We start from the raw sequence: 24,609 nt of genomic DNA, 5'->3' as shown, positions 1-24,609 counted from the left end.
CCTCCTGCTTGTGAGAGCTGTGTTTACAGAACCCAGATGGTTTTCAGGGCTCTCTGTATTTTGACACTACAAGGGATAAATGGTAACTGACCTTTCTCTCACTGATTTTGCTGCCTGTATTTCTCTAACTTTGGCTGGTCTATAGAAAAAGACAGGTAAGAGACTGTGGGGACCAGTCCAGTCCTAGGTCTGGCCTTCAGTCTAAGCATGTTTCCTTGCTCAGGTGAACGTTCTCTGAAGCAAGGTTTGTATGAGGGCCTTTTGAACTTTCTTTTCCATTTCATACTCTGCCTGAAAACACAAGTGCTGATTGAAGAGTATATCTGATATTACTACAAGACTTTAATTTAAATTATATCTCTTTCCAGCAATGTGACTTAATTTATCCTGCTTCAGGATTTTTGTGTGATGCCCATGCTATTTCTGAATAGAAAAGAAACCCACAACTGATTTATCTTTCATTAATGGAAACCTCATCAGTGTAAAAATGACATGTCATATTTGTAGCCCAGAAGTCTAGACAGCTGGCTGCTCCTCCTAAAACCATTTGCTAGTTCCTAATGGTTTGGGCTGGATTGTTAACTGGTTTAAATCAGAGTAGTTATGCTGGCTTCATGGAGCAGCACTAATTTATACCTGTCAAAGATCTGGTCCCACAGGCAAGAAAATAGATTCATAAGTCTAACCACAAGTATTGAGGCATAAATAGTATAGAAGAATTAACTTAATGGGGCCACTCTGGATTTGTTTTGGTATAACTGATATTGAAGTCTGGCCCAGAATGAATCACTGCCAGTAAGAAATCAGATGGCTATCCAAAGGTTAATTTAACGTCTTTTTTATTAGGTCTTCCCCATTCCATCTTCGTATATTGTATTGCAGGTTTTAGGGAAGACAGTCTGCTGGCTTATACTGCCATCAACCTACACAGATTCACACCCACAAAAGGTCATGTCCTGTTCTTCCCATTTAGAGAAATGCTTCAAGGCGAGCTTTTAAACAACATCTGATGCTTTGTTGCAGTATGCTTTGAATACACTACATCTGTGTCATCTATGATATATGAGAGAACTGGCCTTCTCTCCAGGCAGAGTACACATCAGAGGTATGGTCCACTGACATTTCCCTCATTTTTTTCTCTAGGAAGCTCTGCTAATTATTAGTCCTTTTTGCATGTTGATACCGTTTTATGACTGAGAATGTCACTTTGATTCAAACATGGTGACCTTCCAGATCTTCCATCAAACTAATGACATCTTAGGGTAGAAAAAAGGGTATTTTGTTACCTATTTTGTTATAATTCTGTGTTAAAACCATAGGCAACAGAGGGACCATAAACTGGTTAGCTTTACTGTAGCATTATGGCCCTTTGCCACTGGGTCTTTGCCGGGCTCTTCCATGACACCCTGGCAAATCCTCATTCTGTGACTGATCTGGGGAAGTGGCCGGCAAAGGGAAGCTGTAGCAAGAGTATCCCTCAGCTGCCTCTGTGCACTCTTGAGCAAATGTAGCTGCAAAAGCACCTTAGCACAGTACTGGATACAGGACCAGGACAGGGAAAGAGTGGTGTTGCTCCACCTTTGCATCCCTCATCTGTAATTTATAACTGATGTTCTTCAGTAGTGTACCAGATTTGGGGCCTATGCTTGAATATCAGCTGAATGCTTGTGAAGAAGGGAACTTGCTCCCTTTTTGCTCCTTTGCCTGAAGTATTGTGCAATGAAGCAATTTCTGCAATGGGTAATTTTAATCAGATTAACAGAAATTAATAATTTTTTTTAAAAATAAACTAAACACCAAGAAGAAGACAAAAAGAAAAGGAAATCTAAGAACACATTGTAATCATCTTTGCATAGAAGAAGGCTGAATTTAAAAGAATGTCAGCAGATTAGCTATTTCAAGTGATCCTCAGTGATCCTATTTTCCATAAAGCAGAATCTTGTCAGTGTAACACATTTCTAGGACAGCCCTCTCAGAAATTCTGAGTCCTGACTTAGCTTTGCTCTGAAAGGTATTGTTGAGCACAGGTGCAAGTGGAATAAAGCTGATGGAGAGTGCTTGTGAGCCCACATGTAGCTGTGCTAAAAATAATGGTAGATAAGGCCCAACCTGCTTTGGGGGGTTTCTTTTGTCCTTTGTTTTGCACTACACTTTCAACATAATCAATACCATTTTCCCTGTAGAATCTGGAAAATGGTCTTTGTGCTAATTAGCAAACAGTTTCAAACCGTGATCGTCTCAGCTCATAAATAGAGTTCCTCTAGCAGCTTTGCTTTTGACATCTCACTGCCTATCAATTTTCAAGGTAGCTGTTGAACAGGAGATAAATTGGGGAAGGAGCCTGTGCAAGGGGACATAATTTTGGTCTCTGATGGAAAGGAATGGTAAATATCTTTGCATTTACTGCAGCTGTTTCTCAGTACCATAGAAATGGGTCAGCCATAACTCTTACAAAACTGTGAAACTCACAACTGCAATAAGAACAGAGGTCAGTCACTACGAGTACCGTCAAATGGTGGCAACACTTGTTGGGGCACCCAGTTATTCCAAAGCTTTATCTCCATGCTTCAACATGATCTGGAGTACATGCTTCAGCATGATCTGCTGGGTAGATAAAGCTGCTCCCATACTGACTACTGTTTGTGCATTTGCTGAGTTGCAGAAAGAAAATTCCTAATGCATTGACATTTTCTTCATTGTTTATCAAAGCTGTGAATTCCTCTGTCTTGTCTTGGGTGAAAAATGGCTGTGCTGCTACTGCTGTTATTGAAAAAGTTTTTTCTCTCCACCTCATTTCAAATAGAAGAGTAATGGGGTTTTTTTTCATGATAAACTGCCTGAGGAAGTCATCACACATACACAAAAATGTCCCTGAAGATCCAAATCTCTCTGTCTGCTGATATTCCCAGACCTGGGGAGTTTCCTTTGGAGGAAGAGAGCTACCACTCTAGGACCCATCCAGTACCAGCAGTTCAGCTTTATCTCCATGTTTCCACCTTGCACTGTCAGTTTCATTTCTATGGCCTGCTTTTAACTAGCATGCATCCAAATAATATCATTTCTCTAAGTCAGTGTGCTTCAAAGAGAGATTTAATGAAGCAAAGCAACTGTCACTGTTCAATAACATTTTGCATCATGACATTTCTAGTGTAAAATGCAAATGTTTTAAAATATTATGTACATATTTATATTTAAATAATTAATTAAGGGAGCTTTTCTTAAGAGTAGGTTTAAAAAAATGTGTTATGGATACACAAAGTGTCTCCAATAGAATTTCCCACTAATGGAAAAAAATCTCAACAAGGAGAATTTAACCCCTTAGCTCCTTCCTTACATAGTTCTCTCCAAGGGAAGGACTGTGTTGAACTGGTTTGGCTGGCCATCTGTATCTCAAAAATGTAAGTCAATATTGTAGAGAGACTATTCCAAAGGCCCACTTATCTTCCCAGTGACTTCAAAGTACACTAGTTTTTATGGCTGTCTCATTCTCTGTGAAAGAGGAGTAATGAAGGCTCTTGTGATGCTACACATCTCTGTAGGGTCATAACAGGCTTTGTGGCCTGCTGTGCAGCTGCCTGTGCTTAAAGTTTAGGCAAGAGAAGGTAGCCAGACTGGGTTTATTGTATAAATACCTAGTGCTGTAAAATTACATTGACTTATTTCCTTTTATGATCCCAAAGGCTTCTGCTTATTGATGTCAAAAAATGAGTTCTGCTTTGTGTTACTTAGATTGAGATTGGCTCAAAGACATTTTCTTTTTAAGGTCTCTGTAACTTCAAAGCAAGCAAGTTTTGTAAGGAAACCTAGAAACAGAGCTTCCAGCAACTACAGAGATTAGATATTCTGCTTGCCACCCACTGGAAAGATCAATGTCATGTTTTTGTATATTTAATACCTAATAATCTTAAGTGACTTGTGCAGTAATCTGAAAAGAGATCACATGGCAGTGTTAGCAAATAATTTCCTTAATCTGATAATCTGCAGAAACATTTGTGAGTTGCACACATTGCACTAATTACAGAAGGTTGAAAGTCATCATTAGTGTATTTTACCCAATATAAGTCCTTTATCATTAAAATAAGAAAACAAATCAGGAATTATTACAGCTACATATGGCTAAAAGAGACAAAAGTTAAACATTCAGCACAGTACAGTGTTTACAACATTCCCAGGGTCTGTAGCACTATTAGGATGCTTTGCTTGGGAAACCCATAGTGTACAGTCACAAGCTAAATTTACTAACCCACTTAAGGCATAACCATAATCAATGTAAAGAGGCTTTTAAACCATCTGATTCTTTCCTATAAGAAGGGACTAACTACATTTTTGGCCATACAAAACACTTTGCAGGTTTCACTGGATTTTAGTACTGAGCTCCCTGGATTCCAGTGCAGTCAGTGGGTCCAGTTTCAGCTCCTTGGCTCACACAGACTATTCTTCCTAGCACAATTAGAGAGTCAGCCAGACAACTCCTGCATAGAGAAGTTTAGCAATAGTAGAATTCCAAAGTACAACAAAACAAACAAACAAACAAGAAACCCCAAACACAAACCAAAATTCAATGCCCTAGCATTCTGTGGAAAAAGAACAGTTGAAGAACAGAAACATACTTTCCCAAGACTAAACACAAGGGAAGTTATAGGAACCACTAAGGTTTCTGCTGATCTATCTGTGAATTACATTGCAAGGCACACCTGGGTATTTACAGTCTTTCTTTGACAATATTTGTGATTTATTTTAGCTGTATAATTTACTTCTGAAACAAAACACATTATTTAGACAGGTGCTGTATCTGTTTCAATATAAGTAATGTCTGGCTTTCTGTATTCAGTGATAGCTCTTTTACTGCCATTATTCAGGAAAGGGGAAAAAGAAGAGTAGAAGACAGCAAAATATCCTCTGCAATATTTTTCTTCTCCAGACAAATTGATGTGACAAAATCTGGTGAGGTTAAATTCTTTTCCTTAATCAGGGAGGTGAGGGGAAGCAATAAGACATACACACACACACACAAAAATAGTTTCTGATTAGGTCTTGTTATTATTTTTCAGTCACTTTAGAGCCAGAGAGACAGCAACAGTACAGATGAAAAGGGCCTGTGTAGTCCTGCAGTCAGTTTCCCAATAATGCCATACTGAGCTTGATGAGTAATGCAGCTCTACCTCTGTAGAATACATCCCCTAACACCATTTTGTATCATACCATATAGTAAATAAAAAACAAGGGCCTTTGGGAGACTGATTTGATATAGAGTAGCTGAAATTTATACTCTGTTGATTTAATTTTTCTTTGGAGACACCATTTTGCTGGTGCTGTGGGTCTGCAGCAAACAAAAACTTAGCAGTTTGCTGGGAGGTGGCAGGGAAGCTACCTGCTTCATTGTAATGTTATGAAGGGCAAAAATGTAATCTCCTAGAATGTATTGAATATATCTACTTCTGTCTTTGTCACTGTCATCCACAGACAGGCACTCATATAAGCCTGAAAACTCCTGTATAGTCAGTTGTAATGAGCTGATCGTGTCATAGCTTTTAATATGAAATTCTTGTTAGCCTTACTGACATGTCTATATAAAAAGGCAATTGACTTTTACACAAACTAAACCAGTTTTACCTTCTCTTGGGATACATTTATTGCACGCTTTTCACCATTAGCTAAAACAAGGGAAAAAATTACATAGCACTTGTGTAAATAATGTTGGATTTTATACTGATGGAAGCAAATCTTCTCACTGTGTAGCTGGATCTTGACTGAAATCTTGATGAAAAAAGTGATTTGGATGAGTTCAGCCTGCAGCTCTCTTTGATGCTAATGGGAAACAGATCAAAAGTAATACAGATCCTTACGCAGTTATTTTACATTTCCTCTGTCAGACAATGCAGCTAAAAGCAAAGATTTTGAGATTCTCATGCACAGCCACACATTTTATGGCCCTCATTTTCAGGATTGCACACAGTTAGTAAAGTGTTTTGAGAAGGGTTATACTTTCTTGCTGAAGCAATACGAACTTACCTCCTTGCTCATCCAACATAACCAAAGTCCTGATACCAGCATCTTTACTCTACATCCAAATAGCGGTAGCAAGGTAAGGAGAGAGAAGGGGAGAAGAAAGAGAGAGAGAGAAAGAGAGATCAGTGAGGCAACACTCAGGTATGGGGCATAGAAAGACAAAGGAAAAACAGTGGAAGAAATAGCAAGGGGCTGGTGGCACTCTCCAAGGACCTTATGTGCCCAGACACTGTATAAGGAACCATGTACTCTCACTTGTACCATCAGGGCCTCAGAATTCACTCGGATGCTGAATTGCTGCAGAGAACACAAGGTCCTGGACCTTGAGATTAAAATTATCACTTTACACAAGTAATTTCTAAAAAGAGATCCTTCAGGCCCAAGTTCTCTGAGGCTGGAGAAGGGAAGAAGGGGGTGTTGGCACTTCAAGAGTATGTCCATCCCAAAGGAGAAAATAGATATGACACAAACATGCTTGGGAAGGAGGCATAGAGGTTTTTACACAGCCTTGGCAACACAGAAGTCAGAAGGCTTACCTACTTAGCAAATCCATTTTAAAGCAGGCTAATATTTAATAAGATTAAGCCATATTTTTTTGGCTCAGAGATCTAATAGATATGGATTTGAGCCAAGTTTTAATTCATCCAGCAGACACCTTTAGCGTCAGTGGACTTTGGCTTAAGCTTGAAGGTAGGAATTTTAAAACACCTAATGTGATGAATCTGCCCCTGCTCCCACAGGTGAGGGAGAATTCTATCATCACCTTTGCTGGATACTGGGTTTGAGCAAAGCTGAGCAATTCAGAACTCCCACCTGCCTCAGCCAGCAGCAGGGCACCTTTTGTAAGTACAATTTTTGTATGCATTATCATCAGTCTGGGATGTGATCAGGTGTCTCAGGTTTCTGGGTGCTGTGATACTAAGCTATATCACAGATTAGATTATCTCCTTTTTAATTACAAAGGGGAAACAAGCTCCCTTCTGCTTGGAGCAGTGATAACATCTGTGAATAATTAATGTCCTGAATGGTGTCCTGACTGTTGCACTTCAATAACAGATGAAGGAAGTCCTCTGTGGCCTGACAGCTTGCCAGCAGAGTTACCTGGATATGTGCAGCATGTTTAGCTGCTTCCACGAACATAAGGCCAACCAAACCTCTGTAAAGCAGATAGAGTTGACAGTATCAATTTTGCATATGACAAGGGGAGATGCCTACAGTTGCACAGGAATGTGAGGAAGAGAAATTTGAAGTCCTGACCATCCCTCTCACTTTTCAGGCTGTCCTTGAGTCCTTGAGGCAAGCTACATGCTTCATACTACCCTTCCTTCCTCAAACCTGCTCTGTGGACCTTTTTTTTTTTTTCCTCTGGGAGAAGTGAAGTCTCTCTGACTATCAACTGTCTAGTCTGTACTTACAGGGTGCTCCAAGGCATGCCAGGAACACACTACCCACATAGGCTAAGCTATAAACTTGAATCTCTGCCACACTCAAGGGCTGCCTGGCTGCTGCAGCTGGTGCTTCTCTGCTTTAAGAAGATACTGCTCAGTTCAAAAGGAATGCAAGATGCCTCTTGCACTCTTGTCTATCTCTCTCTGCACTCACATTCTTATTTTTAATGTTCGTGCCACTGTAGAAACTGGGGAAAGTACCAGGTGTGTGTGCTGTTTGGTTCTCTCCCTCTTAAAAATGCCCTCATGAGCTGTCAAGTGGAGAGAAAAAACCTCTGCCCGTAGGTTGTTGTGCCCTACCACCCTTGGGGCAGCTATCTACTAGCTACCAACTGCTGCAGTCTCTCCCTTTAAGCTCATACTGCATTTACTTGAATCTCAGCCAGCTTTCATTTTGGCAGCTTTTAGAAATGTAGGGTCCAAGGGTTATCTCAGATTTGCCTACTTAGACTAAGGAAACCACTTTTAATTATCTTACGTCTTCTGTAAAGCAGATGTCAGATCTTCTGAGCACTGGATGTGCAATAGCTTTTTATTGTGCTTTTTCTATGCTCTTGGTACCCTTTGGCCTTACTCCAAAAGATTTGTATCTATTTTAAAAAACATATCTGATGTAAATACAAGAATATTGCATGGGTCCTCAGTCACCTTGTGTCTGAGTAAATGTGGTGCAGTCTGGCATGGGAAATGCTCTAAAAGGCTCTAAATGCTCTAAGGCTCTAAATGCTCTAAATGCTCTAAGGCTCTAAAACCTGCCATTGGTAGTTTGATAGTTGGCTTTCACTGAGTCAAACATAGTGAGGCTGAAAAATGTTTACTGTTCCTTAACACTCTGAGGTTCTTTACCTGATGTTTTGAATATCTGAGCAAACTGCCTTTATGCAGCCAAGATGCCCAGTGACCCGAGTAAGACCTATGCTGAGACCAATTCAGCAATTAGACCTTATGGTGAAAGAGGTGCAGTTTTCCTTTACTTGCCTAACTATCAGTACCATTTAACTTTATCAGGCAATATGGTATCTCTTAAGAGCCTGCCACAGTGTTAACACTAATGTGAAAATATTAAAGGGTGTGCGTTGAATATACTTGTCTGCATTTGAGGTCTAATCCAAAGGATATTGAAGCTAATAAAAAGATGTTCAATGACAATGATTCAGACATCAAGTGACATTCTCCTCCTGTTCCAAGTTTCTATTAGGCATCAATTTTCAGCTTCTTCACCAAAAAAACCCACCCACAACTGTGTAAAGCCAGTTAAAAAACAACAACAAAACAAACAACCAAAACCCCCAAACAGACCAAAGCAATAACAAAAGCACAAACAACCCCCACACACACATACATTTGTTCATTTAAAATGCATACAGACTTTCCTTAAAGTTCAGTATTTCCATTGTGACCTATCCTTTATACAGTTCAAAACCTGACACGTCTGTAAGACAGTACTATTAGAAAAATGTGTCCACCATCCAGGAACAGGAGGGAAACCCTCAGTAACTGTCCCTCATTGACTGTGGGCTAAGGCTGCTCTAGAAACTACAAATCCTCTTCATCTAAAGGAATACAGAGGAAGAAATGCACCAAACAAAGGTGTTTGGATCCCAAACATTGACAATGTTGGTGTTTTCTGTGCTGGAAGTACCAACAGAAACTGCTTGCTCTCAGTGGGAGCAGTTGTCAGCAGGTAGACTTGAACTAGTTGTTTAGAAAGTGTGTAACACGGGGTGGTGAAAGCTGTATTTGTGACTTGCCAGCCTAGAAGATGTTGTACAACAATCAACCATAAAACCTTGATAACAGGCTTCCAGAAGACCCATGGGTCATGGCAGGGTCTGGTGTCCTTGTTTTGAGTTGTCTGGTCCTGAAGGCTCAAGAAGAATTCCAATGCACATCCAGTGCTCACCACCCTCAGTATGATCCTATGTAGGAAGCTATGAACAGGTAGAACTAGTGAGGTCCATTTTGTTATGAAACTGTGTATTAATGCTACACTTTACCCAGGATTAAAGGCATCTTTCTTCCTGTGCATACTAGGTGGAAGAGTACCATGAATATGAAAGGGTTACAGAAGTTGATGTATTCCAACCTTTCAGTATCACTGAGGTTTAGTGTTTAGACAAAAGCAAACCAACAAGAGTGCTGGTTTGGTTTCAATATGCCTTATGAAGCATGTGCCCAGGTTCTCCACTGAATCACTGTCTAAACTACTTATCAAAAAGACAGAATATATGATTTTAAAACTCTGGGCTTAATTCAGCTCTCAGGTGTCCAAATCTGTTGATGCTTCAGTGAAGCCAGCACTTTGAAGGGAAAATGGATTGGTGTAGCTTTTATTATTATTACTATTATTGATTTCCCAAGATGGGACTAAAACTAGAAAGATAATTGGGGCCCATCAGCTCCTTCAACACAATTCATTGTGTCCTATCTATGCCTGCTACAAAACACAGCTACTCTAATGTTGGCTTGGCCTGAAGGGTGATTTTCTTAAAGGTCTAGGAGAACGATACACCAAATCAGGAATCCAAATTCTAGAAATGGCTTTCGTCGCATATCAGAAGAAAAATAGATAGGCACTCCCAGCTATGAGAAGAACACATCCACTTTGATGAAGAATTTTACTTTAATCAATGCAGATGATAGTATTTGTTTTGAATAAACTAATGTAGACGATTATGTACCACGACAGGGTGACATTGCTGGCTAGCAATTCCCAGAGGCACTAAAGAGAAGTGTCAACAGCCTAAAGACAAAAATGTGGTCAAAGAAACATTTGTAAGTCATCATAGTAATGCATTTCCTCAGCTCCTGCTGCAAATTCACTGTCACTCTATTAGTGCTTTAATGTCTTCAGTGTAAGTTAAAGACCAATGTTACTTCTCAGCCTGTTAATCCACCCTGTGGTTCAGACCTTCATCCAACACAAATCTGTGGCCCTGGCCTTGAATCCTGTGCACGCTTTTAATCTAGTGCGATGATCCTGACCCAGTGCTACTCCACTGGTTTACACAGGATCTAATCCTGAGTAGGAAAAAATGAGGCCAGAATTATGAATCACATTGCCCTGTGCCAAATACTTCTTTGGAATTACACAGATTAAAACACTTTTCTGAGCAGAACTATTCCAGTTTCTAATGATGTCAAAAGCATTTTTCAGATTAGTTTTGACAAGCTTTGGACCAAATTCTAGGTTAGTTCTTTTGCTTTTGTTCTTCAGACTAAGGAACACTTGACTGTATTAAGAATGTCAGAGGAAACTCACTTCCCAGTCACAAATGAAGGAAGTGAGGAAAACAGCATACTCTGTATTCAGTGCACTGCATAGAGCAGCATTGTGAGGTTATCAAACATTTATACCTTACCATTTCAGCTTTGATACTGTTAGTAAACCTGGCTCTAACCTCCAAGCTCACGAGAGGAGAAGACTGCCTGGATTTAAATGTACAAAATTCCCCTTCCTCTGCACATGTTGCTAAACACTTTCTTGCTGGGCTTTCTGTTCCTGGTGGTATTTTTTCCCCTTGATGTATCACAGCTGGAAAGCATTATTATTTTTTCTGCCCTACAACTGATTTTCTTTAAAGGCCATGGTGGTGCCAGTTGTAGGTAGACTCACAGCTTTTGCCTTTGCATGTGTTATTCTGCATTTCATTCTGGCTCTGACGTAAAAAGTTTGAACAAGAAAATGACAAAAACAGTTGCAAACTGTCTATTTAGTTTCTTCTGCCCCAGTTAATTATTTGTTTTATGTTTTGGCCCAGACATTGTGCATCATGGACATCAAACACCCTCTTTGTAGCACTGAGTAGCTCAAATAAATACTGGTCAGTGTAGATGTAACTGTGTTGCATGGATATACTGGGCACCACAGAGCAAAATGATTTTTATCATCTGCCATTCCAGCATGTAGCTGCCTTGGGGCAAAGCAGTGGTGACTTTGCAGTAATGACTCAACACTTCTCCTTACTTCCCCTGTTGTGCTAGGACTGAGACAATCAGCAAAGCTGGGTTATTAAAGCATAAAGCAGTAACAGATTGGTTTTCCTTGCTGACATTTCCTGTGAACAGCACCAGCGCATAGTCTCCAAACTCAGCCTATTCTTCTTGGGCAAGGAAGGCATGGTCTTTGGGAACACTGGCTTTGTCCCCCAGGCTATGACCTACATTTCAGCACTAGGGATGCCTTGCACTGATATAGAGCTTCCCTAGGTGTACAGAATTCTTCTGTCTCTAGAGTGGAGCCAAGTCAATCTGTTTAGTCTGTATTTCCCTAGTACCTAACAGAGCAGAGCCAACAATGGCAGTAATTCATACATATGTATGGAGTAACAATGCTTAAACATGGCAGCATCCTTTCCCTGAGCAAGGAATAACTGTTTCATTCCACTAAAAGAAGAGAGTAAAAAGCACTCTTTCACTGAGAAAGAATATTTTCTCTCTCTACTTACTAGACAGGTTCTGCTAAGAATGAGTTTAATTGGATTTGGGGGGTCTATTAAATCAGAGCAGTGTGAATTTGATTTCAAAGACACACGTCACCTGTATTTTCAGTATAAAATCTCTTCACTTCCTCATTGCTGCATTCTTTTAAAAGCACTAAGGAAATGGGGTGAGAGTAATCAACCAACTGTTTAGACCACAGAACAATTTTAAAGGTCTTTTGTAGCCGCATTAGTGAAAATCAGCTCATTGTAGAAAAATTCTTATGACTACTCAGGGCTAATTTTAGAAACCTCTCTATTTGGACAGGAAGATATTATAGCATCTGAATAAAAGCCAGGTCCAGAGAGATGCCAAGCTCTTCAGAGAAGTGCTAGAGCCCTGCATGAATTCACTGGTAAATTCAGCAGTCTTAGTTCTCCCCCAGCTTTGCCATTTGCTGTGATTTAATACAGAAATTCCAGTGGCATTCACAGTACACTGGTTCAATATGTTAGGAAGACTCGAGTGGTGCTTAGGTCACACAAATACAGCTCAGGAGAGATGGGGCTGATATTTACTGATGGCTTGGCCCTGAGTAAATCACTTCCCTTTTCTGCTACTCTCTGTCTTCCCTCTCATCATCTGCCTTGTCTATTTAGATCGCAGGCTCTTTGGGGTAGCAGGCTTTCCAGCCCTGCATTTGTGGAGGTACCCACATGAAACTCTCTTCCATGTCATTGAATTGCTTTCAGCAGGTGCTGCATCAGACATAGAGTTGACATAAAGTGTTGGTTGGAAATGGCATGTCCAGGGAACTGAGCAGCAAAGAAGAACAGATTGCTTGTGAGACAAGAGCATATTTCAGCTGCAAGGGTCCCAGTTCTGAAGTGTTTGTGGAGAAGGAGCGATGTTGACTCTGCTCAATAACCAATCTGTCTGTTTATCTGTACACAGAAATTTGATTCTATCTCCACTGGATGCCATTGATCTCCATGGTTGTGATTGATTTCAAGGCCATGAAGCCTACGGCTGAGATTGTGCTTGTTCCTGAACATAGGACCTGATGTAATTTTCTTCCTGTTGCCTCTGCTGGAGACTCCTCTGGTTCTCAGCAGTACTGGGACTGTCAGTGCTGATGACCCTGATTAAAAATGTCACCAGCTCCAGAGCCAAGGCTTGTATGGTGTCTGAAAATAATGTGTCCTGTCAGGCAGGAACAAAATTTTCCATCACCTGAACACTCTAAACTAAACTGAGTTTGGGAATCCAGACTTTTAAACCCCTTTGTTATGAAGTGAGAGAAATGAAGCCTGACTGAACTGTTTTTTCATTCTGGGAGTGACCACTCCAGCCAGGTGTAAGCTGTGAGGACTAACTCCAGGTGCCCTTCCTTAGCACCATGGAAAATTAGACAGCACTCTTTTCCAAAGCTGTCAATGTAGGACATCTCATGAGCTTTGAAATCCTAATAAATGTTTCCCAGATACCTAAAGAAGTGACATTTATGTGCTGTGGTGACCAATGTCTATAAATAGCTGCATGTGCTTATGGAGAGGGAAGGTACTCAGACAAGGGCACAGTGTCTTGAATGACCTTCCTAAGGGGTAAAGATAGGGAGGGTTGGAGCGGCATGTAAAGCCACGGCTGTGACCTAGCAAAATGAGTTAGAAAAAACCCCAAACACTTCCAGTGTCAGACTCTCCATCACTTTTACTTACCATAGAAGTGCTAGTAAAATGCAAGTCCTTACCTCTTCAACAAGCTGCAGCATTCGACGGGTGCTCTCCAGAGACTGGTAAAACAGAGGAAAGCCCACTTAGATTTGACAAGTTAGTTTCCAACACTAATGTGCACAGTCATGCTAACAGTATGTTTTTCCCACACTCTTTGCTTTCCCCCAAACTCAGACCATCAGCAGGATGCTGGTGATCTCTTCATCTTTATCTCTCTGCTAGGGCAGCAGTTCCCATCGCATCACAAGGCAGCTGCAGTCTCTAAGGCTTGTGCTCCCTTGTTCACACATTGCAGCAGTAGTGCTTGGTACAGCTGGTGTTCCACTTTAAAGTCAGTGGTTTTCACCTAAGACTTTTCACAGACTTAATTGCTGACTTTTAACCCTTAATGAGTTTGGCAAACTGAAGGAATCATCGGAAAACATTGAATTGCTGCTTTTTGCTCTAAGACCAGTCAAATTGATGCAGACTCTAATACCTAAACCAAATTTATTATCAATAAATGCCTTAATCTAGAATAAATGTAACATTAAATTTTATCCTGGCTCATTTCATTTCCAATTCTACGTTCAGTGAAAATCTGACAGAAAGCAGAAGCAGCTCCTGAAATCCTTTGCCAGATCAGCTCCTATTTCTGGACATGTCCCTTACCCCAAACCCAAACCCAAGTTTCCAGCTTAGATATTGGTCCTACTTCATCAGCAAGCTGGTCAGCACGCCGCTGCATTTCTTCCAACTCATTGCGCATATCAGCGTCTTCTGCCATTTTATCTGTGGGTGTGTTTGTAGAAGCTGCAGATCAGGGATTTGCACTCAGCTGCTTGTGATCCTGGAAGATAGCAAAAAGGGAAAGAAACAGAATGGTTAGGCTCCCTGACTCACTGAAGTGTGCTTAAATGTCAGTCACATGAAAATGCTTTCATTATGTGTGCCTTCAGCCAAACCCTTTTGTTCTGGATAGCAAACCCTATCTAGCAGAGAAAGCACAGGATTTTACAGGGTGCTGTATTTCTGTATTGTTAATCACTTTCAAAGAGCAAGGCTGTATTCTTGTTATGATCTTTGAGGAAAACCATTCCTTTTTTCTTAACTTTTCAAAAGCCATCCATATCAAAGCTGGAGATTTAGGACATGTATTTGTTACCAAAAACAGTCTTGAGTCCCATTCATTCTACTCTAGAATTAAAAGCCTTAACATGAAGGATGTCAAAGTCAAGCCTATGCTCCTCACATCCTGTATTTCAGCTGAATCACCTGAAGGGCTGGACTTGGCCAATATATCTGCAATGAAACTGAAGACAATCAAACTATGCAGATCTGTGTCAGCTAGTAACTTGTCCACAATGATATAGTTCAGACTGGGAGGAGTTGTTTATCTGGGAGAATCCTTCATTTCAGGCAAAGTGATGGCAGGACCTAACCGGTATTTTCAACTTCTCCACAAAGTGGGTCAGATTCTGTACTTGGTTTATCCCTCTCAATACAAAATGATGCCACTGAGCTCATCCTAGCCTCCCATTAATCCTCATCTGGGTAGAGTTTTGTTTTTGTTACAAATTTGAGCTAGCTCTGATTACTGAGTATGACTTGATTAAGAAAGGTGGGTCCTCCTACCATCTGTCAGGTTTTGAGAACAACAACACTGGCTTATTTCTTTGCTTGATTCAATCATGGCACATTGCAAATTACCTCTCACTGAATGTTAGATTTGTTCATTGCAGAAAAACCTAATCCCAGGTGCAGAGAAGCCAGGGAAGTTGGGAAGATCTGCAAACAAATAGCCATAAAATGCATGCCATCATGCTCAGTTACAGAAAGAGGACAAAAGCAGCCTCTTTCAGCAAAGCTGCTTTAAGAAGGCACAAGTCCCAGGGGCTATTTTCTGTGATACGCGCAGCCTTTATGAAACTTGGTAAGTCAGGACAGAGCTCGGCCCTAAAATTTTAACAATAATAACACTGTTTAAATGGAAGTTATTATCTATCAGAGATGAGTCTGTCCCTCACTTGGACAGTGCTCTCCATCAGGACTTCATGAGTAGGAACTGAACAAGTACAGCCAGGTGGCAGGGATACCTCCTGGATTACATCCTGTTTGATTAGAAATGTATAAGGAAAGCAGACAGTTCCTCATATTTCCTCTGCAGCTTCAGCAACAGATTTGCCATTTTTCTTATCTAAGAGGGAATATGTGACCTTCATGCTTTTGCATTAGCAGTGCCCCCTCACTCACGGTTGCTTTTCATCTTTGAAGCTACAACAGGAAGAAATCCATCTCAAAGAGTCAGCCCTGCAGCTACTGCCACAGCGTTCCACTTTCATCATTGAACACATCACAACATCCTTGATGGTTTTTGATAGGTCACACAATGTTTAGGAGCCCAAATATATGCTGGAGAAGCCCACCCAGTTGCACCAGCTGCATGGTCACAGCAGTGCAAAGGATCAAGCTTAAGCAACTCATCTGCAGCCTCAGCTGATACAAATGCAGAGCTTAATTTCATGGCTAATATTCAGACTGATGTCAGACTCTCCAAGGATGCTCACAAACAGCAGTAAATAAGCTTTATAAAAACTGGTTTGGGCAGAAAAGATGATTCAGGAATTGGTGTCTTCCTGAAGGGTATGTTAAAGTGTTGAGACACTTTCAAGGCCACCCCAACCTTTCCACTCTACTGCTGCATTGGTATTGCTCTTTGTGGCACATTATGTAGCTCCAGGAGGTCACTGCTCCTGATCAGCAAATGAACCATTCTCATCTGGGATAAAAACAAGTCATTTTCGTAAAGAACTCTTGTCTAAACTTCTGTCTCGCTGGGTATAGGCTGCCACTAGCACTGGTCACTGCTTCAAAGATTAAAAATATCTTTCTTTTTTTGTTTCAAATTGAGGCAAAACTCAGCATTTAACTCTGGCACAGCCTCTGTCACAGAATACCAGGATTAAGTCTGTGGACCTAGTTTTAGAATACCTAGTTAAAACACTCTCTTCTGCCTGGATACCTCCCTACAATTGTGCTGGCAGAATAACATCCCTAAGATTTAACAAAAATCAGGACAATTTACATGTTACTTCATAACTGATCTAATTGGCATATGCATATAGCCATAAGGGGCAGGAAACTGGTTTTGCATCATGTCTGGTAGCATCTTACTTGCCCTAAAGAAGGATGTGGTGCATCTGTGAGAGGATGGGATGTTAGGAAGGATGTTGACTTGCTGGAGCGTGTCCAGAAAAGGGCAACAAGGTTGGTGAGGGGCTTGGAGCACAAGCCCTATGAGGAGAGATTGAGGGAGCTGGGGTTGCTTAGCCTGGAGAAGAGGAGACTCAGGGGTGACCTTATTGCTCTCTACAACTACCTGAAGGGGGGTTGTAGTGAGGCGGATGTTGGTCTCTTCTCCCAGGCAACCAGTACCAGAACAAGAGGGCACAGTCTCAGGCTGCGTCAGGGGAGGTTTAGGCTGGAGGTTAGGAGGAAGTTTTACACAGAGAGAGTGATTGCCCATTGGAATGGGCTGCCTGAGGAGGTGGTGGGGTCGCCGTCACTGAGGGTGTTCAGGGCGAGGCTTGACAGGATGCTTGGTTGCATGGTTTAGTTGATTGGGTAGTGTTGGATGATAGGTTGGACACGATGATCTCGAAGGTCTCTTCCAACCTGGTTAATTCTATTCTATTCTAACAGAGGGTTTAGTTCTATTTCTAAGCATATCCAGTGGGAGCTGAATTATTACAGATCTGCAAGAGAGTGAAGGTGAGATGAGTGTTGCAGCTGACAGTAATGAATAACAGCAGTCTATCGGTCACTACAGGTAGTAAAAATGGCACAAAAAATTCAGTTGTCAAGTAAATCCTGTCCTGACTTTTGATCTTTTACTTACTAATTTTTGACCATTAGCCAGTGGTGCTGTCAGATGGTGCAAAAAAAAAAAAAGAAAAAAGAAAAGAAAAAAGAAACAAAACAATAAACTCTTAAGATTTTTCTTTATAGAGTTTTCCTTCTTGGTTAGTTAGATGCATCAGCTGGCATCTTAGTGACAGCACATCCTCTTTTGCATCAAGCTAAAAAAAAGTCAGAGATTGTAACTAGAGAGATGTTTTGTAGATAGTGGTTGAACCTGACAGGTTGTTTGGTATTTGTAAAGCACTTTCAAATGCACTGAGAAATAGCAAAAAGCGTTCTTCCAGGAAAGTCATTTTACATCAAGTTTTACTTACAAACAGAAGTGCCCAACAGCAGTTCTGATTCAACTTCATTTAATAGCAAATTGTGCACAAGAATCAATAAAGGTTATCAATTTGCACCCAGTATGATACACTACCTATATTTTGCAGATTGCTGTGAATGAACTTATACATTTAAAAGATTTTGCAGTCTAGTCTGCAAGGCAGACTAGAGATAACAATATCCTTGGAAAGCACCATTTAGGCTGGAATTCCAGTCTAGTACCATGAAAGTCCAATAACAAACCCTGTTATCAATAAAATACAGGAGAGAGCAGATTTATATTTTTAATGGAATTATTCCTCTAGAGTAAAAAATTAACATTTTTCATTTTCTGATGTTTCTTCGGCACATGTAGTCCTCTCATGCATTAAAACATTGAAACTCTATGGTTACAAGAATGGCCAAGAAAAGATAAACCATAATGGATTTACTCTCACTGGTTACTGGACAGATATTCAAAAGCAGAGTTTGTCACGGGCCCACTGAAACCTGCTCATTTTAGTAGAATGGCAACAGGCTAAAGATACTGCTGAGGACTTTGAGTAAAAAGTTCCTTGTGGAATGTATATTTTAGATAATAGCTGATATTTTGTCTTCTATTCTTATTCATGCTGATTTGAACCAAGTATCAAAATCCTGTAATTTCTGTAGGAACCTCTAATAACTGTAAACAAGCTCCTAAAAACCTACTCTATACTTTCAACATGAACTATTTTATTTTGCCTGTATTCACTGAAGAGATGACAGATCAGAAAACCAAAGTTGTAATGTAATATGGTAAATTCTTTAGATTAAAAACTGATGTTTAAAACAATGTCACTACAGAAGTTACACTTGCACACACTCATTCAATTTGTGTTTATACTTGCAATAATTGTGTGCACAAATGCAAGCTCACAGATTCTGCCAGGACCTTGTTTTCTCTATTGCAGGAAAGGCAAAGCAAATCCTCTGGGTTCACACACATGGTGCTCTATTGAAAAAGGGACAAGTGCAAACATTACTACAAAAAACCTGTATACGTCATGTACCAAGATGTGCTCTGTGTCTTGTAGACAAAATAAGTAACTTCAGAGTCTTGGGTGGCTCACATCTAATTCCCTGAGAGCCAATCCTATACAGTATGCCAGTGCTCATACAGAAGCACAACAGACTAAGAGTTAAAGAAAAATACAGAGACCAGCTAAGAGAAATTCTTTGTCTATTATAGTTTGAATACTGCATCTGGTAATTTATCAGTGTTCTGATGCAATACTGAATCCCATAGTGAGAACATTATATATCCTTACAGGGTTATACTGAAGTTTAATAGATACCTACATATAATCCCAGAGGAAGAGACGTACAATGACCTTTGAAAGCAAATGTTTGCTTCACAGTGATATAAACATCTCAATGCAATAAATACAGGAAAATGAAAATGCTGCAATTTACTATGATGATGTCAACACTGCAATAAAATGTCCTTTTTTAAGCACTCTTTCTGCTATTAAAGGACATATCTATTCTTCCCATGGATATTTGTAGCCAGAGGATGACCACATTGGCCAATTCTACTGAAAAAGAGAGTCAGTCAAGACCTCACTTTGTGCTTCTTTCTTGTAGGATTGAAAGGACATTACTGCAGTTGTGTGTCACTAGTAGAGCTGCAGAAAACCCAGGGAGAGGCTTTGGATAAGGTATCTCAGGATGGACACTGAGCCATTTAAAGATGGAATTTGGGTTTGCGGTGGGTTAAGTTTCCCATTCACATTAACTAAGCATGGCTAACTCAGTTGGAAGCAAATGGAACCTGTATTTACAAAGCAAAAACTGCACTCTACAATGGAATGCAATGAATATGTACAAAATATACAGTATTTACAATATTATACAGGTCTTTACAATTAGAAAATAGCACAGAAACTCCCCGGTACCCCCTCTGGCTTTCCCAGGGAGCAGGGAAGCTGCTCCACTGTACCCCCTCCCCAAACATCCTCCCCCCTCCTGTAATAGAAGACAAGAGGAGATGGAAGGAATGTTAGCTTATCTCTCTCAAGGCCAGCCAGAAAGCAGGTTATCTCTCCCAAGTGAAGCAGAAAGCAGCTAAAACCACAGGAGAAAAGAAAAGGAATGGCAATGGAAGTGAAATGTGAAAGATTGTTAGGGTACATCTACATCCATCCCACACATTTTATCCTATGAACTTGTTTAGAATAATCTTTTGTTTTCCTTTGTACACCCAAAAGTCAATTATTTATATTTTTCTACTTTTTTGCTCAAAATCTGCAGCTAAATTTTAAAGGCATAGCCTAAAACTGCTACAATCCACCGCTTCTAAACAGTTTCATTGGTAATACTGTCGATCTAATCTAAAACAATATCTACAATAAGTAAAGTTCATAGTCCATTCTGGCTGTCCTCAGATATAGATGATTCAGAAGTCCAAAAACCAGGAAACAAGAAAACAGAAAGCATTATGTCTCTCTGCAGATGAGGTGAAGAAAAGGAACAGGGACTCTCAGCTGACTCAGGGCTCTCAGGGTTCTTAGGGTTCGTGCACCGTAGATTCCTCATGGATTCTTCCTTTGGGTGTGATGTTGTATCTGTACAACACTCTGAAGTTAAACTCTCTCAGATAAAGTTAGATTTCTTTGTGGAATACACTGAATTTCACTATTCTCTTGCATTACCCAGCAAGTGTGACCAGGACCTTCAGCAGAAACCACCCCTTGGACAGCTTTGGCCTCTCCTGAAGGAGAAAATACCCAAACAGTTTTGCCTAAGAGATTCTTTTCTCTAACAAGAGGAACTCTATCACCTTCTACCTTTTATATCAAATTCCCTGCAGCTGGTGTATAGTAGGGGATATGGAATATCTACTCGATGGCTGCTCTTTGGCCCAGTTCTTTACAAGATTGTTTTTGAAGTGAGTTCCGTTGTCTGACTCAATCCTCTCTGGAGTTCCATGTCTCCATAGGATTTGTCTCTCCAGACCCAGAATGGAGTTATGTGCAGTTGCATGTGGAACTGGATAAGTTTTCAACCATCCAGTGTTCGCCTCTACCATAGTCAGCACATATTGCTTACCAGATCGACAATGAGGTAGAGTGATGCAGTCAATCTACTGGGCCTCACCATACTTGTACTTGGACCATCGGTCACCATACCACAAGGGCTTGATTTGCTTTGCCTGCTTAACAGCAGCACAAATGTCACAGTCATAGATGACTTGTGTGATTGCATCCATGGAAATGTCTATGGATCTGTCACAAGCCCACTGGTAGGTTGCATCTCTGCCTTGATGTCCTGATGAATCATGAGCCCACTGAGCTAAGAATATCTCACCTGGGTGTTTCCAGTCGAGATCAAGATCAGAGTCAGTGTCTACTTGAATAGAATAGAATAGAATAGAATAGAATAGAATAGAATAGAATAGAATAGAATAGAATAGAATAGAATAGAATAGAATAGAATAGACCAGGTTGGAAGAGACCTTTGAGATCATTGTGTCCAACCCATCATCCAACACCATCTAATCAACTAAACCATGGCACCAAGCACCCCATCAAGTCTCTTGCCTTCACTGGAATTCTCTTGATTCAATCAGCAATGTCCTGCCACAGGTCACCTGCCCAAATAGGGTTTCCTTTTCTCTGCCAACCATTCTTTTTCCAGTCCTTTAGCTAACCCCATAGAGCATTGGCTACCATCCATGAGTCAATGTAAAAATAAAGCTTTGGCCATCTCTCATGTTCAGCTAAAACTGCCACAGGGTTGCAGAAGAGAGGTGATTCATCCCTTTACTCCACTCTCATTGAGTCCCCACCTGGAGTACTATGCCCAGTTCTGGTATCCCCAGTTTAAGAACAACATCAAACTTCTGGAGCAGGCCCAGAGAAGGGCCACGAAGATGATCAGAGGGCTAGAGCACCACTTCTATGGGGACAGGCTGCAAGAGTTGGGGCTTTTCAGCCTGGAGAAGAGAAGGCTCCAGGGAGACCTTAGAGCTGCATTTCAGTATCTGCAGGGGAGCTCCAGGCAGGCTGGGGAGGGACTGTTCAGAAGGGCTTGGAGTGCTAGGACCAGGGGCAGTGGTTTGAAAGTGGAGCAGGACAGATTGAGGTTGGACCTCAGGAGGAAGTTGTGCACAAGGAGAGAGGTGAGACACTAATTTGGTTGCTGGTAAAAGCACAAACACACACTGTCTACAGGGAAAATGAAGTTCAGTTACAGATGAAGGGGGTCATCCTTCAGTGTTGCCCCGCAGCCATTCAGGTGGTTCCCTGAGTACTGTGCAAACCGCACTTTCAGCCACAACAAGGCTAGACACAAGGCAGTTCTGGGGCTGTAGAGGATCTTACTGTCAAGGTGCATATCCTTTTCCCTGCTGCACCTCCCTGAATATCTATCACTGCCCAGAGGCAAGGTATCTAGAACTCAGCTGCCCAGTACATTGACCATATCTTTCATCACCTTCACCAACCTTCTCTACATAGGCTTTTTCAAGCTGGTTTGTAAGAAATGCACTGACATTAACCCCAAATCTCAGTCTACACCAGACACTGCCCACTGACACCATCAGGAAATGATATTACATCACAAATGAGAATCGGCTGTAAAGGGATTCTTAGATGCCAACACCTGCATGTATTGATGACACTAGCAAGTTCCCCCTGAACTTGTGTTGAGGATGTAGTGCTCAAGGGAAGATCCTAACAAAAAGCCACAAAACATGTGTGTGCTGTCCGTGGTCAGTGTGACAAACAACAGTCAGTAAGAAATTATTTCAGGGAGTTGGGAGCATAGTTTTTATAGATCACTGGCTCTCAGCAATGACCCTCACAAGCTCTAATTCTCCTGTATTTTCACTTGTCATCTCCATTTCACCCAGAGCTCTCCACAAATAATAATGTCTATTACAGAAACATCTTCTGCTTTTGTTCTTACTGTATTTTAATTGTTCAGAAAGTACTTATAGAACTTCTAGCAGAAAAAAATCCAAGTTCAAGATTTTATGATATTGCCAAAATTATATCAATGAAAAATTACTCAAATTTGTTATTTAGGTTTCAGTTGTAACTAGTTCTGATATAAAATCCTGAGGAAAGTCTGCTTTTGGTATCAATGCTGCAGCACAGCCTATTGCCTGGGTGTAATATATTCACAAGATATTCAGCAAAGTTCTCATTGCCAAAGAAACACCTTTGCTATGTTTGTGTTACTGATTGAGCCAAAAAGCTGCCTTTGTGTTTCCACAGGATATGTTAACGTTAATCTGTGTCACAGACACCTCATCTCTCTTCCTATTCTGTCACACAGCAGGTTGTTTGTAAGCCTCTGGGCTCAGCTCCACAGCGCAGACTGACAGAGTATGGTAATAACCAATTCCAGTTTGAATTTTGCTTGATACTCAGTGAAGAATAATGTCTATTGGTGAGGGCTTGTCAGGAAGTGACTTTGGCAAAGACAGGCACTGAGACCTTGCAAATCTGAATTCAGAAGGTAGTTAGTGGGTTGTCACTGACTTCCTGTGTCACCTTAGGCAACTTGTTTTACTCTCAGGGCTTGCTTGCATTGCCTGAAGATAGCTCCTGCTGCTGGATCTATCTGTCAGCATCATGCAGTTGTCTTGGATACCCTGAGATTGCTTGTCTGTGTTTAACAACTGACTGTCTCCTATCTAAGGATAAAATTATTCTTTTCCTTTCAATCTTGTCCTTTTTCTTTTTCCCCTACTTAAACTGCAGGTGTTTCAGGGCATGGACTGGCACTCAGTTTAGGGATGTATGTGGTGCAGGACAATAGGGGATAAATGCTAGTGAGCATGCCATATTCTCATGGTGCCTCTCTGTGTCAGAACCTATACCTAGCTGGAAGGAGAACTCTCCAGTCAGAGACCAAAATGAAGATGTTAAAACATAGTTAGATAAAATTATGACTTCTGGCTGTTTACTGAATGTGTTGTGAAAATATAATTGAGAAGCAGTCCTCCTATGGGTTTGTGTTGATATAATCACAAAAGGTTCCATAAAATGATTTCTTAGTGAGACTGAATTTACACAACATAAATGTGCCACCAGGGAAATTACTTCTTGTAAACATGGGCACCTCTGCCACGGCACACCCCTGATCTTTGGTGGGTAAATGAGTGCAATTGCACATATACATGGTTGCAGTGCAGCAGACAAGCTGTGTTGACACAACTGCTCTGTGTCTCCAGTTTCTGCAAACAGGGAGGTTACGAGCAGTACATCCCATGCTTCAAACCCAGGCACTGCAGCCAGAGGCAACGGCAGGTGGAAAAGGATGCTGTTGAGACCTCAGAGAATAACAGGTAGTCATAAAAGAAATGCCTAGGGCCACCCCATCCCAACACAAACCAAGTCATTGTTGTCCTGTCAGTTGTCAGACAACACTGCTGGTTTATGAGGCTCCAACATGAGCCTGTTGCTTTATCTTTATCCTTCACTGAAGGGAAAGGAAAAAACAAAAAAGCACAGAGCAGCCATTTTGTACCAATTTTGCTTCAGAGTAATAATGACTTTTCATCTGTTTTACTGCTAGCAAAACACTTCAGAAAACAAACCTTTCAGTGTGTTCTCTTTGCAGTCATTTCTACAGCCACATACCCACATGGTTATCCTTTTTTCTTTTTTTTCCTGTCCTTTCCAACAGCAACAGCAAAACGTTGCAGTCAAAATTGTTTGTCTGGGAGAGGAACCAGACAGAGCAGTGGAAGAAGGAGAAAGAAACCTGCATACCAGGACTGGGCACCTTGTCCAAAGGGAGCT

At 40.9% G+C, this 24,609-nt stretch overlaps 1 protein-coding gene across 2 annotated transcripts in view; it reads right to left on the bottom strand.

Moving 5' to 3' along the window:
- SNAP25 (synaptosome associated protein 25) overlaps positions 1-24,609 on the bottom strand; it is a 67,909-nt gene that overhangs the window by 14,079 nt on the left and 29,221 nt on the right. For both annotated transcript variants that reach the window (XM_054180100.1, XM_054180099.1), the window contains exons 2-4: positions 14,307-14,441; positions 13,630-13,671; positions 6,013-6,061 (exon numbers count right to left, since the gene is read on the bottom strand). In XM_054180100.1, the coding sequence (XP_054036075.1) occupies positions 6,013-6,061; positions 13,630-13,671; positions 14,307-14,378 (163 nt within the window). In that variant the 5' untranslated portion in view covers positions 14,379-14,441. The remainder of the gene's footprint in view (positions 1-6,012; positions 6,062-13,629; positions 13,672-14,306; positions 14,442-24,609) is intronic.

The sequence above is a fragment of the Dryobates pubescens genome, chromosome 3 (genome assembly GCF_014839835.1).
Source record: "Dryobates pubescens isolate bDryPub1 chromosome 3, bDryPub1.pri, whole genome shotgun sequence".
In the NCBI taxonomy this organism is placed as follows: domain Eukaryota; kingdom Metazoa; phylum Chordata; class Aves; order Piciformes; family Picidae; genus Dryobates; species Dryobates pubescens.
Note: the sequence above shows the minus strand (reverse complement) of the source record. Positions and strands in the feature narration are given on the sequence as shown.